At 42.1% G+C, this 16,161-nt stretch overlaps 1 protein-coding gene across 4 annotated transcripts in view; it reads right to left on the bottom strand.

The window, feature by feature from the left end:
• FAM120A (family with sequence similarity 120A) overlaps nt 1-16,161 on the bottom strand; it is a 103,991-nt gene that overhangs the window by 13,310 nt on the left and 74,520 nt on the right. For 2 of the 4 annotated variants that reach the window (XM_036856771.1, XM_036856772.1), the window contains exons 11-13: nt 13,188-13,437; nt 5,581-5,695; nt 20-229 (exon numbers count right to left, since the gene is read on the bottom strand). In XM_036856771.1, the coding sequence (XP_036712666.1) occupies nt 20-229; nt 5,581-5,695; nt 13,188-13,437 (575 nt within the window). Of the gene's footprint in view, nt 1-19; nt 230-4,146; nt 4,202-5,580; nt 5,696-13,187; nt 13,438-16,161 lie in introns of those variants that run through there. The other 2 variants (XM_036856773.1, XM_036856774.1) reach the window with 2 other exon arrangements.

Here is a 16,161-nt window from a genome sequence, read left to right as displayed (position 1 = left end):
CTGCTTTCTTGCAACTGACCTGACCATCACAGAGGTCGATGAGTGGGGTCTTTTCCCGGCTTGCTTTGAGGAGTTTGGACTGGAAGAGCTTCCCATCAAAATACATCCAAGGACAGCAGTGTTCCCAGGGCACTGGCTGGCCACACGCGTCGTTCGCAAACAGGGCCATGTCCACGCCACTCATGAAGAGAGCTGACAGCTGAATGCCGCGGGGGTCGAGGTTCTCAATCTTTAAATGGAAAAGAGTGATTTCTATGGAGTAAGAGTACTACAGTATCCAATTCTTGCAATGTCTGACTACAACTCTCCACACGTAATGAGCACACCCCTCAACCAAATGCCCCATAAGCAGCCCTATCACTACCTTACGGTGACTTAACACTGACTTGTCTGAACAGAAAGACTTATGTTATTTAACAAATTTAAATTTAAGAGACTGTTTTATAAACATACTGAAATATTTCAATTTGGAATTTGTAAAGAGTTACACAAGTATAAAGTAATACTGTATTTAAGGTGGACACATGACAAAGTAACAAATTATTAATAGTCTCCTTAGCAGTTAAGAAGCCCACAATTCATTTACGAAATAAAATTTTACACTGAAGATTCTAAACACTGGTAATATATTAATAGAAATGTTGTAAAAAGGAATATTCTACTAAGATTCTGCATTTTTCGAGCAGTTATCTTAAAAAATTACTTGGTATAATTTCATTCTAAAGTTTGTACTTTATGTTTACATTATTTTATATGTTAATATTTTAGATAGCAACTTATTAATGAGACTGTCAAAATGTTTTAGGAGAAATGGATAGCTTATAAATGAAAGAACACAACAGCAAAAACATTGTATTTGAACCATGCAGACTACCAGAATCTAAAGACTTGTATCTGTGGGTTCTGCTCACTCAGTCGTTAGTGTTGTGAGCCTTCCTTTGTACACACAGCCCTTTCTTCTAGCATCTAATGTGTAGGATAAGAAACACTGACAAATACAGTCAACTCTTGATTATCTGTGAAGGACCTTGTTTGTGGATTATCCAGGACTGAGTTTTAACTGTCCTGGTTTCTGTCTTCCCACCTTCCACGCTATTTTCTAAGGTGATGGTATCTTGAGAATGCAGTCTTTATGGGTACCAAACTAAGCAATGCCTAATTGTGGCAGGTAAACTGGCTTTTCATTAAAGATAAAAAAGATGACTCCAGTGCCAAATACTAATGAATTTATGATTATCTGATGTTTTGTGCTGTCAGTGTCAACATTCCCCATTATCAGCTAACACTGTGTTTTCCAACCCCCTCCCCCCCCCCTTTTTTTTTTTTAAATTTGAAGTCAATGCAGTAAAGAACTTCCTGAACCTGGAGAAGTCTGTCCACCCCTCCCAGCCCACCTCTGCTGGCTCCTGCTTCTCTAATGTAGTGTCAGAAAATGGAACTAATAAACATGTTCAGTTGAGGGCAGGTGGGGTCAGGATGATAGAATTTGATGCCTTTTTACATTTATGAGCAGAAAGGGGAGAGAAAGAGGGTCAAAATGGAAAAAAAAAAAATAAAAGTCACCTAACTTACTTAGATCCCCACTGGCCTTGCCTTTCTCTGCACTGCAGAAAGGAAGTGGAAACTCCCTTCTTCTGAGTCCTGAGGCAGAAAGAGGGAGTTTCTCCTCCCTAAACACTGACGCTGTGGGAAAGTGGCACAGCAGCGATGCCAGTCCAAGCGCGGAGGCTGCCTGTGCAGAAACCCATCCCCCGGCCCCTCTGCAGGGACGATGGCAACCAGGCCTCTAGCCGCTCTCTCACTGTCAGCCCACAGCCTTCCAGGCCAGAGGAGGGAGGACCAGGTCAAGGCTGAGGGGAAGGGAACGATGGTGCCGATGGATGCTGCTCTAAAGACGTCTGCTTTATAACAAAGTGCCAGCAGGGTCCTTCTGGTGAAATCCGACACTGCTGTCATTTCTTAGTCACTGGTGGTGTTGGTCATAGCCACCCTTAGCCCTTATTTAACTAATATAGCTCAAAACCATTTTGGGCAGATGGCCATCTGAGTGCTGAGGCTAAGAAATGGGAGCCAGTGCGTGGAACACGGAAGCACCCTAGTTAGAACAAGTAACCTCCCAGTGAGCGGATGGGAGGAATGGATAAATCTACATTATCCACACACATATATATTCATTTTAAATGGCCTCATCATTAGTTGAAGAACTGTGTTTTTACGGGTTTAAAAAATGATTTTCAAGTCAATTTGTTTTAGAAATAACAACTACCATTAATTCAATAGAGAAAAATTCTTAAAATAAAAACTGCCTAAATAATGTGAATAAAATCTCAATTGCTGTGTGGATTTCACTTCATTCAAAAAAACTTTTAATTACTTTACGTGGTGTTTTAGATTTCATTCCCTAAATGTTAATTACACACATAATACTATCTAATATTTACGGGGCACTTAACAAATATGTATCGGACACCACTCTAAGTATTTTTCCATATACTATTTCATTAACATCTCAACAATCTTATGTATGATACTGCTGTTAGTACTCCATTTCATAGATGGAGAAACTGAGTCACAGAGAGCTCAAGGTCACAAAACTGATCTGGTGGCACCAGAATCTGAACCCTTGATCATAGAAATGGTTGCAATATTCACATTCCAACCTCATTCTCTTATACCACGTTAAGATAAAATATTCACCATTATTCAAAGTTCCTCAACTAGAAAAATAGTGACAAAATTTTATGATCTTACAGGAAATACAAATATAGAATGTATCTCTGGCCAATTAGTTCAAGAACCAAATTCCACTGAGGTTACTTGGTCCAACTTCTAATTACTGGGCAACAGACTCTTACTTTGATTTGTCATATTTACCTATACGCACAACAATTCTTACAGGTATCACAGACATGCTGCACGTCCCTACTACTGTCTTTAAAGCTCTTCATTTTCCATCTTTTAATTCTGCACTTGGCATGTGAAACTGTTAAAAGAATTTAAGGCAATTATAGGGATGTCAAAAGCAAGGGAGAAAGAAACTGGATAAATATTAAAACTGTGCAAAGGTCCTTCTCCTCATCCTTCACCCGCCCTCCTCCAAACACAGCGTCAGTGCTGATTTTACCTTAGTCATTATGTTTGTGCTGGTAACCTAGGAGAAGCGCCACAAAAAGAAACCAGGGAAAAAGTGAGGGCTGTCAATCATTGTCATGGATCCTCAAGGAGCCACGCAGAACACTCAACTGTTCAGGGTCATGGCGGGAGGACAGAGACCGGACAAGACGAAACTCTTGCAAATTCATTTAAACCAACGGTTTCAACACCTTTTCCCACCAAACCTCCTAACAGAATAGCCATCAAGAGGCCAAACTGTTCAAAATTAGGTCTTCTCTTTCTCTTCTCCTATTTATTCTCAAAGCATATAATGGACAAAAATGGGAGCAGAAAAACAGGATCTGGGCAATCCACAAACTGGATAACGGCCCCTAAAACAACAACAAAAATCAAGAGTTGACTATATCCTCAACAGGAAAATGGTATTTTATAGAAAAGCATCGTCATTGCTTTTGAAATATCAAAACAACTTTAATGGTTAAGTGAGAAAGCAATTTTGAAATTTACTTTTCTATCACTGAATTTTGGGACCCTCAGTCTCTGTATAGGGATTTTTGTTCATTTAAATAATGATTATTCCCATCAGTTCTCTATCTGATAGCTGAGAGGATCTCTGATCTTAAAAAACCCCCAACTATCTTTCCCCCCAATGAATGCTGTTATTTTCCCTTCCAGCTCTTTCAGAATTTATGGTGCTCGTGAATGAAGCACTAACGATGCAGGCTGTCCTTGGTGAAAGGAACACAGACCTCCAGACCAGCAAGACCCAAAGGGATAGTGGTGGGCCTGAAGTAACTGCACATAAAATGGGTCTTTCTAAACACAGCTCTAGAAACGCCTGGCTTTAGATGAAGAATCAGGAGAAAATTATGAAAGCACTAAGACCTCAAAAGAACCAAAATGAAAGCTTAGAGTGCGACTGTCTTTCAAAAAGTTATATCCTATGTGTTGATCCAAAAATGAAAAGGATATGGGAGAAGATGAACTTTGAGTAAAAGCAAGTTGATGGTGAATAAGGCTTGGTGGGCATACCTGATACCTGGCGGTCTGATTTTCAGAACTGGGATGTCAATACTGATGTAATAATCTAAATAAGAGAAACAGGAAGTAGAGGTAGAGGGATGGCACCACACTCTAGTAAAAGTATTTACAACACCCCTGAGCACAGTCTGCTGATGAAGATGCTGGTGATGGCACCACACGCTAGGACACAGGGAGGGAGAGCCTGCACTTAGTACCAGCCTCTTGGGGGGACACCCGGCCAAATATTCTAGAATGAAAACTTAAATTCAAAACCATTTAAAAAAATAATTTCTGCCTAACAAACAGAAAAGCTTAAACTACAAAGAATACAATTTGAGGTAGATTCTCCTAAGTTTGGCTGTCTTTAGTTTAGCTTGTTTCAAAGTCATCAGAAGCCTAAGGCGACCACAAATGACATGGGCTCCACACAGTTCAGGGTCAACACCGGATTACTGAATTTAACTCAGTAATTTAGGGGAAACCAGAGATTTATTGAGCCCCAACAATAGAATACTGAAAACCCATCAAATGAGCCTAAAACTCTTCTGCAGGGAAAGAACGCCTTCATAAAGAATGGCAAAAAGATCTAAAAGTGAAGGCGATTTTGTCAAAAGAGATTACTTGATTACAAATCAAATTTTGTAAAAAACAAACAAAAAACACAAACAACAACAAAAAAAAACCCAAACCAATGGCAAAGAAAAAAAACAAAACCCTGTACATTAAAAAGAAAAGGCAGATCCACTAATTTAGCTAACTCTGAAAAGTCTTGAATTTTCTAAAATTTAGTGTAGAAATTAGAAAGCGAGTACAGCCATGTGGACACAGTGACTAATAAAAGTGCACTGAAAAGATAAGCACACCAAAAAATCAGGTGACAACATGGAGAAAATTAATACTGTCAAAACAATTAAAGAAAAAAAGGAATACTAGAAGGGAAAATTAAAAGGAATACGATGTTAAATGCTGACTAAAAGGGCACAGGGATGATGATATAACATTGTTCTTCAAGTGGTTTTTTTAAAAGGGATTTACAACACTAGGAGGGCAAAGACTATTTTTTAGAGAAAACGAATGTTGTATTTAGGAACAACAGAACGAAACAAGAAAAAGAATCCTGGCCAGATGTTAGTAAATTCTTAGGACCAAGCCCTCCCAGGGTTTGGGATCCCCACCTGAAATAAAAGGCAAGTTTATTTCCTGATGTGGAAAACAAGAATAAACACCCATTGGTAAACAAGGGAAAATCTTTATCGAACAAAAGTAGACTTGACTGGTTCCATAACCGGGAAGGAAATTCCTTTTGCCCTGAAGGCTCTAAGTTCACGTCATTTTTATTACTAGTTTATTAGTGCACTGAGTGACTCCTCGGTGAGGTTAGCTGTGTCTCACAGAACTCCAAAACAAGACTTCCCAAAACAAGGAATGAGGCTTGTCAATTACCTTGAGCTCCTGCAGCTGATCAGGCTCATAGAGTTTGGGGGACAACGCCTGTGCCAGGAAGGCATCCAGCTCCTGGCGACGCAGTATCCGTGCTCCAGGCCATTGCACCATATACCTACAGCGGGTAGACAGAGAAGGCCTGGTGTCAGGATGGAGCAGTCACCAGTCACATGCATAACCTGGTGTTCAGGTTCTAAGGAGACTCAGGATGACACAAGCTAAGGAGGCCTATATGGATTTCTTACCCAGCTTTTCTATTTTCACTGGATGATGCCAATTACAAGTGAAAACCTAATCCATCACCTGGGCTGATCAGAATGTTCGGAGTAATTAAAAATAACACTAAATTTAAACACACTGCAAACCAGCTGGTAAGTGATTTTTTGATACAACTTTACTTTTGTGAGGTAAAAGTTAAGCACAAGTTTTACCCTGAAACCCTGAAAATATATGTTAAGCGCAAATTTGTATGATTTATCTATTTTAATTCAAGACAGGATACCTGGGAGGCAGGCCCTAGGTCCAAATAAGCAAGATTTACCTCCTGATGAAGAGTAAGTGTTGTGCGAACCGTCTGCACAGAAGGGGCTCTGGCAGTGGCAGGTGAATGCTCTGCAGTGGAATAGGAAGGGACAGCAGGGACAAGAACTAAAGCTTCAGCCTTCAGAACTGGTACCTGCAATCCCTGGGGACACACAGACTTACTGGGGCCACTCTGGTGTGAGCAGCTAAAGGGAAATCAATTTCTACAACTTCAACTTCCATTTGTACTATCTGCCTGAGAACTGCCAGGTGTCCACAGTCCCTTTTCTCTGCCAATCATTTTCCCTTTACTCACCTTGCCGCACGGCACTGCCCCAGTGACAACCTCCAGGACATTAAGCAAAGGCACAATCCCAAATAGTATTTGGGTGTGAGAGAGTAAAGGGCTAACCACTAAGAACTTAGTCATAAGTCTCATTGCATGTCCAGTCTCTGCATTCAGCAAACTTGAAGGATGACCTAGCCAAGTTGCCAGATGATCACCAAAAATAACTTCTGGAGATACATAGATCCCTATGTGATCTCTGGCAAATAGCTTAAAAGGAGTCTGGAGAACTGTGACATGCCTAACAAAGCTCTTTCCAGTACTGTCTGCTGAGAAAGTTTTCTCAGTGCTTAAAATTTAAGTCAACAAAAATCAGCATCAGAGTTGGTACAGAGCCCGCTCTCATTTCTGTAATAATTAACATCCATCCACAGGAACATAAACTTAAAAGGTGAAGGAGGAAGTTTCATCCAGTTGATTAAGAGAAGTATTTTCAATAAAAATCCCAATAGAAAAATGAAAGTGCTTGCTGGTGCCAGGAACTAGTCTGAGCATTTACACACACTGATTCCTCAAATGGTCACAGCAACTCTGAGGCAGGAACCATTACTATCCCATTGTAGAGATGGGGAAGTGGAGGCACAGAGCTTATATACTTCATGGTAAAATTATGTAGTAGAAGCAGGAAGGGCATGCAGTTTCAAGGTAAACAAACAGTGGATGTATGGTATTTAGATTCGAGTGATATAAAAGTTTTACTTCATTAAACTGTCAACATTTACAATGACAAAAATGACACCCTTTGCAACTGTTTGAGTGCCAAAAATCTTAAATAAAAGTCTTACTGAGTTTTTACCAGGGCTTGATGCAAGAAACAGCAAATCTGAAGAAAGTCTCCCTACTTTTCTCTGAAAAAAATTACTGTGGAAAGATTTTGCTCAATATACAATGTTCTTTGCCTAAGTATCCATGTTATACAACCCTTTTATTTCTTATTTTTAAAAAATTGTGGTAAAATACACATAACATAAAATTTACCACTTTAACCATTTTTAAGTGGATAGTGCAAGGGCATGAGGTACATTCATGGTGTTGCACAGATATCCTCCCATCATCCATCATTACAACTCTTTTCATCCTGCAGATCTATGAAACACTAACTCCCCTCCTCATCCCCTAGCCCTAGGCTAGATGTTTCTTTAAAAATTATGAATCAGAAAAAGATTGTTTTGGGGACAGGCTGGTTTTCTTAAGATCTTTCCTGGTTTTTCTGGCAGCAAAGACTCTCAGCAGTCAGTTCAGCTGCAACAATGAAAAGTCTTTTGGGTTAGAATACCTACCATTTCCTCCATTTGGTTTTCCATTTACATTTTAACAAAGTCACCCTTTATCTCTTTTTCAATGTAAGTCCTCAGAAAGACTTTCTGGATGTAGAAAGAGTATGAAGTGTGTTCATAAAGATATGCATGTACATAGATAGACAGCTTAAATACCATAGAACATGGATGGCACCGATGGCACTGCAGTCGGGGGCAAAGGTGAGAGCAGCAAAAACTGACCCTTGCTTATCTCACGTGTTCACGCTCTTCCTATCTGTGCACTGACAGTGTTTTCAATCACTCTGTGTTTCTCAGTTTTCTCTAGACATTCTTTTCCATGTCTTCTTCCTGGGTCGGGCCTTAAGTTTCCTCCCCTGGAAGTCTGAGGGTATCTGCAGTTCCCCCTTAGTCACCTCTCCTCTCACTACCCTTTAGAAGCACGGAAGCTGGAACAGAAGCAGGTCTCCACGTCACTTGGGGGACCAACGTGGTCTGCCTCCTACTGGCACAGATGGGGAGCTGGACCCTGGTATGCTACTTGGGGTGTTGGAAAAGCCTGCACTTGTTTGGGGGCTCAAGCCCTCTATCTCCCTTATTTTATTTATTAAGTTCCTCCAGAACGTAACTCAGTCTGTCTTCTCAGAAGCTCTCTTGGATAAGGACCTCGTCTGTCTGGTCTCAGCTGTACCCTAGGAAAGGCTGCTTTCTGTTCTGTTCTGGACACTTGCTTCACCCTCACACTGAACCTCTGCTCAGATGCTGGCCCCTCCTCATCTTCACTACAAGGATTTCTAGAGATGTGACTGCCATTTCTTCCCCCATTCTCCTGATTGCTGTTGTATGGGTGCTGATATCGTTAGTGAAAGCATAGAGAAAACCACCACCTCCCGGCTGGGGTATGCCTGCCCCAAAGGCAGAAGCGGAATCTCATTGCGAAGGAACACAGGCAAATCTAGACGGAGAAATAGTCTACCCAGAGGTTGACAAACTGCACCCAGGGGCTGGCTGCCTGTTTTTAAACACAGTTTCCTGGAGCAGCCACACGCATCAGTTCACATGCTGTCTAAAAGACGTATGATCTGCAGATCCCTGGTCTGCAAACAAACCAGTGTTTATTCTTCAGAAACATCTCTGCATCAACCCAAAGAAACACGAGAAGCTTCCTGAGACTGGAGGAGACAAGGCACCTGAGCGCAAGCACAAGGCAAGATTTTGTTGCTAACAGAGGATGTTATTCGGATAACAGGAGAAATCTGAGTAAGATCTGTAGATCAGATGTATTAGTATTATTTTTCTGATTTTGATAATGTCCTTGTGTTTTTAGGAAACATAAAGAGTTTAGGGGTAAAGGGGTATCATACTCACAACTTCCATTCAAGGGATTAAGGACAAACACACAGACACATGGAGAGAAGAGGAGAAAGCCACTGCAGTAAAAGGTTAATATGTGGGGAATCTGGGTGAAGAATAGCCACCAACTTTTTGTACTAATCTTATAATTTCTTCAAGTTTGAAATTACGTTAAAAAAAAAAAAAGGATTAAAGGAAGGGGAGAGCCTTTGGGATGACAGCCCAACCTTGTGACTGCTGACATTTGCCCCGCCCCAGCCATCAAGGCCAAGGGTCATGCTGTGTGGCCTCCACAGGGCCTTACCATATCTGGGACACAGGCTCTGCCCTTTGTTGCCCCCTCCCCCATCCTCAGCAGACCTTTGTCACACAGCTCCAATTTCGCCAGAGAAAGACCACTGGGCCACTGGCCCCAGGCCACAGCCTGTCCTTGGCAGGCCCTTGGAGACATACACCAACCCTCTTACTCATTTGCACCGCCCCCCGCAACCCCCTGCTCCATGCCCTTCCCACTCTTCACCCCACGTTCTCAGCAGGTCATACCCATCAATCAAACAGAAGCCATGCAGGGAATCCTTCTTTACCTGCTTGTCCCTGTGGCCCAAAACACTCATGAAGGTAGAACAAATTCTCTTAGCAGAAGTGGACCAACCCATTTACTGGTGTCCTGGCCCCAAATCCCCGAGACTGGTCCCATAAGCCATTCTCTCTCATCTCTCCCCAACCACCTCGCCTCAACAAGCCCCTCCTCCTCAGGATCTGAAACTGTGAGTCTTTCCCAGTGGGAAACTCCATGGCTCCAAGCCCACAATGCACACAACAGTCTGCACAACCAAGCATGTCTTCTGGCTTCCACCAGAGTAGCAAGTACGAGGGAACCTGCGCTGCACTCACTGTAGCTTCTCGACACCACAGAGATAAGCACAGGAGGAGGTTTGGTGAAATGAGAGATTACTAGCTGCATTTATTAACCTTTTCAAGTTCTAAAATGAGTACGTTTTTTATAAACAACACACAAAAATAAAAACAGGGACCAGGACAATCCTGAAATCTGGAAAGACTTTCCAAAGGCCATCTGAACAGTGCCTAAAAGAAGCAGAGCTGTTTCTGGGGTAATGACCAAGGAAGGGCCACAAGGACAAAGACAAAGAGTGGGGCCCAGTAATATATCTGGAGAAAAACATGGTCCGAAAGGATACATGCACCCCAATGTTCATTGCAGCACTGTTTACAGTAACCAAGACATGGAAGCAACCTAAATGTCCATCAACAGAGGAATGGATAAAGAAGATATATACAATGGAATATTACTCAGCCATAAAAAAGAATGAAATAATGCCATTTGCAGCAACATGGATGGACCAAGAGACTGTCATGTGGACTGAAGTAAGTCAGACAGAGAAAGAGAAATATCGTATGATATTGCTTATATGAGGAATCTAAAAAGAAATTACACAAATGAATGTATTTACAATACAGAAGTGGACTCACAGACTTAGAGAATGAACTTATGGTTACCAGTGGGGGAAGGGTGGAGGGAAGGGATTGTTAGGGAGTTTGTGATTGACATGTACACACTGCTACATTTAAAAAGGATAACCAACAAGGACCTACTGTATAGCGCAGGGAACTCTGCTCAATGTTGTGGCAGCCTGGATGGGAGGGGCGTATGGGGGAGAATGGACACATGTATGTGTATGGTTGAGTTGCTTTGCTGTGCACCTGAAACTATCACAACACTGTTAATTGGCTATACTCCAATATAAAATAAAAAGACCACCAGGCAACCCAGTGTCCCAGGAGGCCCAGTGCATGGAGAAACAAGACGTGAAGGCACCGCCATCCCAAGGAGCATGAAATAATGTGAGCACTGTGCTCACATCAACACAGCAGTGGCTTGTCCTGCACTAATGTACAGCTGCTTCTGGCCAAGAGGCAGCCAAACAAGCCTTAGGCACAGCACACATCGTCCTCACTCAGTGCCCAGCGGGACCTTCAGGTCAGGTACATGGTAGACAGTTAGCTGTCCACCCACTAGATTAAAGGCCACACATCATTTTAAACTTGGAAGACACACAAACAAAGTAACCAAAATCATTACTGCTAATTTGATCTTAGAGCACCCAAAGTCTTAATCTTAACGTTTTGGCTAATATAAAATGAACTCTCCATCAGAGGAAACCAGAAGAGGATTCTAAAACCAAAACAAAAAAACTAGTCTTTCCCACTAGCTAATCCTCAATGGAGATAAAGATAAGAAACTGATACAGTATGCTAATTTTAGTCAACCTCAATTTAATTAAGGAAAGGCTTCTAAATAAGTTATTGGCCTTAAAGTCGGTTATGAATGTAAGAAACTTCAGGAAATAAACACCTGACTAAAGCTCTGCCCCCGTCCTCAGGAAGCAGGTGAGACCCAGTGGGGGTCAGGGGACCATGGAGAAGGGGCCAGCCCAGGGGGATGGGACACACAGGGCTGGGGCAGGTGACGACCTGTATGGCAGCTGGGCCCCAGGCTCTCACTGTCTGTCAGGGCCAGAGACCATACACATGGGAAGGGAGAGCTAGGATGGGCAGGTTGAAGATATCAGAAAGCGGAAGTCTACAAACATGCAGTTGTTTGTGTGCCTGTATGCACACTGGGGAAGGTCTGGGAGCAGCAAAGTTGCTGTCAAGAGCCTGGTGTCCAATACTGACCCCATCACTAGAAACCAGGGCTGCTGGGAAAAGGGGGCATCCACGGTAAGGTCAGAATCTCTGCACAGAAGTGCTCACATGGAGGCCAGACTGACAAGGCCCACAACTGGCCCAACAGGTGACAGTGGAGCACCAAATTACACGATGGCAGTAGTGGACCACAAGTCATTGATGAAGCCAGGAGCCCATGTTGCTATAAATACACTGAAGTCTGAGGAGGAATGGCATGTTTACACAAAGTGCCTCCCATGAAATCGTATTAGTTACAAGGGGGACAGAACGGCCTTGCTGGAGAGGCCAGGCAGACACCCCCTTTGCCAAGCGGTCAGAGCACAGATGCACAGCATGGATGAGACAGGAGGAGCAGAGGAACAGCTCTGCCCTCTACCAGCATCTGCTGAAGACCAATGGGACTTCACCTCCAACTACAAAGGGAGGCGCTGCAACAAACCCTGAAGTTAAGATAGAAATAAAGTATTAATGTTGATTGATCCTGATGGTTGTATTGTGGTTACATAGGACAGTGTCCTTGTTTGTTATAAAATCACAAGTATTTTTTTTTTAAATCAAGTATTTAAAAAAAAAAGCTCTTTGTATTATACTTGCAACTTTTTCCTAAGTTTGAAATTGGTTCCAAAAAAAAACCCTCAAAAAACTAATTCACCTGATTCAAGTATGCATGCCAATTCAAATTAACTCCAAAACGCCAACAGTGTCCACATAGGCATTTGTGGCCCATTGGCTGAGAGGGTCTGGAAGCACAGAGTGCCCACATCTAGGTTTTTAAACCCCTCTCTCCAAGGCAGGAGCCAGCCCCTTAGAGATGGCAGGTTCCAGGGCAGGGCAGATATAGGACAGCCTGGGCATCTTGTGGTGCCAGAAAGCAAGGACATCCTGGGGGGACAAGGGACATAGGAGCCACTGAACGAACTCCCAAGGTCTGAGCTGGAACAAACTGAACAACCAAATAACAAGGTTATATCAGGTTATAACCCTAGGAAGAGAGATAACCACGAGTCCATACTGATCTACATATGGTTAAATAAATGAAGGAGGAAGAAGACACACATTTTCCCTAAAGAATAATTACAAATAATACATAATATAGTTCCCCAATAGCCTTCAAAAGCTTTAACATTTAAAGGATAAACTATGTTTAAAATCATTATGATATTTGCATAAAATACAGGTTCATCAAATATACCTATTTTATAAACATACTATATAGCATCAATTCAAATCCACATTGCATTTACATGGCCTATATTTCTATAATATATGAAAATATGAGATGAGGACAAACTTCAACCGACAACATGATTCATCTGGAATAACCCCCACCTACTTCATACAGAAAGCGTCTTTGAGAGGCATTTGTACAAGCACCTGCTAGAGAACACACAGCGGCTGAGGCAACGGCCAGCAGCACCTACCGTAGGACGCAGCACAGCACCGTGAGATGAGTGGGCACGCTGGCTGGGTTGAGCATGGCTGGTGTGTCTGACCTCATGCAGGCCAGGAAGGCCCTCATTCTGCGGTTCTTGTCCTCCACTGCCTTCCCCAGCCAGAGTCTCTTCAGATTGGGGCAGGTCCACTCCCTGAAGGCAAGAGCTTCCACCAATTCTGGGGTTTGCGGAGATTTCCCTTTGTAAGCTGCCCACTCTTTAATGATCACTGGTGAAACTACAGGAAGGAAAATCAGAGAACCATTTATGCCCTATCTCAGCTACTTTAAGCCTAACAAAAACAAACAGCTCTAATAATTACAGTATGAAGATGTCATTCTGGTATAACAATGGATTCTCTCATTAGTAAGCCATCGGTCATCAATCCTCACCTCTAATCCTCATTTTGTTCTTTACTCTATGAACTTCGGTGACTCATTCAGATTTTCAGTCAGGCCACCACTAAATTTCTTCTCAATCAAATCAAGCTAGATTTCCCCATATAACTAATATGTATAAATCAAGGATGTTAGATAAAATTTGTTTTAATATTATAAATCCATTAATAGTTTTAGTAATAACAATGGGTACAACTTACAGAAAGTATGTGATTATCAAAGAAATCCATGGAAAATCCAATTTAGATAGCTAAATTGAACTACTGAGCCTAATTGAACCTTTTTCTACATGTCATACTAATTAGATCTGAGAAATAATTTGCATTTGGTAGCCACTTTACTTAAGGACCTCCTACTTTAACAAATATAACTGTTAAAGTCTATTTTAAAGATTGGCAGGGACAAACTACCATGTAGTGAGATCCCCAAGGCCCAGTGAGGTGGCAAGCGGAAGTGACAGTCCATGTTTTGAAATCCCAAGTGAAGTCGTTACCCAGTATTTCTCTTCAGCAGGACTGAAGACAAACTGTAAAATTCCCCATTTCACTTCAAAAAAAAATCAAGAAGTACTAAGTTGATTTCATACAAAAAAATGACCTTTTATCCACCGTAGCTTTACCACTATTAGCATCAATTAATTCTTAAAACACACAAACATGCACATTTTCCCACATAATTTCCAGATAACTTAAGGGAGAGACTGTGACGGGGGAAGGAAAACAATGGAGATAAAGCATACTGCAGAGAAATATGTTAAAATTTCTCACCGAAGTGCACTGATGTAAACAATTTCATCAGATTTGGGTGTGAATTTTGTAACAAACAGCTCACTGTGGTCAATAAACATCAGAACTGAAGCAGGGCCCCATGGAGCCCCTGGCCCAGAGAGTTGCTAGCATACCCCACCCTCCCCTCACATGGCTGACAGCTGATACAGAAACCAGGATGGTGCTATGATTCTAACGTGATCTTGGATACATCAATTATATCCAAAGAACCATACCCCCTTCCTGGGCTCATTTTCCCTAAAGGAACACCTGAGGCAAACCGAGACTGTGAAGAACCCAAATCCTGACAAAATTAAATGATTAACTGGCTCATCTCTAGCTCCACCCCAAGTCTGAACAGAATCAGGCAAGACAATCATCTCTTCCAATGTCACGAAGAACTTCAGGAGTCAGATACCTGGATATACACAGCTGTTAGCAACAGGGAAAGCAAGCTTTTGCACAATCAACCCCAGTCAAGTCAGGTGACAGTGTGCTGCAGAGGAGTGCCACGCGGCCATTCTGCACGGACCCCAACTCCCAGGAGCAGGCTGCTTGAGCAGGGGTGCAAGTCAGGACAGTTTCTGAAAATTTTCTTACAAAAAAGTAACTGTTCTGTCATTGGGAAATCCCTTTAATTTACATTTGGATACCTTAGTGTTTAAATGTTAAAAAAAAAATTTAAACTTAAAATGTTTGTTTTAAAATCCATCAAGTCAAAACAGAGATATACATGTATATATAAATACATGTGTCTTTGAATTTATCTATATTTTAGGTGCCAGACACAAACTCATAAGGTCCCCAGCATCCAGCAGACCCTGTCCTCGGACTCACAATCTAGCACTCACCCCCATTCCTGCCGACCTCCGGCGCGCACAGCTCCACACGTCGCCCACCCGTACGCAGAGGGTGGCCGTCACCACCGCAGGGCCCTCCTAGGTGCAGTACACCCCACCCACCTTTGTCCCAACTACAGTCTGAGAGGCTGGCACATTGTCAGCCCCAAGAAAACAGGTGGAAGGAGGTTACAAGACAACCAGTAATGTTATGTTTCTATTAGGTCAGTTCACAAAGTTCATTTTCACGCCCCCCCAAGCAAAAATGCATAAATCTATTTTTTCTATGTAACATCTTCATTTTGATGGCAAAGATTTATTTAATGGAACTAATTAGATTTTATCTTTGGTTGTTAATCTGGGTTAATAACCTAGTTAATCTAAGGTCTCTCACTTTCTTCCCCCAAAATACAAACACACACACACCCACCACACACGCATGCACACAGAGCATAAGTTTACTGCATCTTAAAAAACTCAGATTATAGTGCCAGGAGTCTCCCTTGAGTTTTCTCAAGAGAGGCATTCTTATTAAAGCTGTCTTCATCTTCATCCATTTATTTCTTTCCCCTTTGTCAGCTCTGCTCTTGTCTCTCTTTAATAATTTTTAGCAATCATTTTATTACATTGTTTTCATTCTAGAAATAAATTTTTGGTGGAGGATTTTCATTCTCAAGTTCAGAATGCTTAGACCTATACATACTTTATGTTCCATGTCCTACATCGAAGATAAGTGGAGGTCAGAGGTACCAGCAGTCCCTTCACAAGCGGGTCTGTTCACTTGAGTGTTCCCTGAAGCTGCCCTAGACAGCTGTGTCCACACTAGTTGGGGCTCTGAGGGACCTAAGTATGCCTGAATTTACCTGGCATGATGCTGTGTGCTCAGATCCTGTTCAGCCTGTAGAGGCTACAGATGAGAGCACACTCGTGCCTGAGGACCGCCAGCTGATGCTCATGA

Source organism: Balaenoptera musculus, chromosome 6, assembly GCF_009873245.2.
Source record: "Balaenoptera musculus isolate JJ_BM4_2016_0621 chromosome 6, mBalMus1.pri.v3, whole genome shotgun sequence".
NCBI classification, from domain to species: domain Eukaryota; kingdom Metazoa; phylum Chordata; class Mammalia; order Artiodactyla; family Balaenopteridae; genus Balaenoptera; species Balaenoptera musculus.
This window is presented reverse-complemented; position numbering and strand designations above follow the sequence as displayed.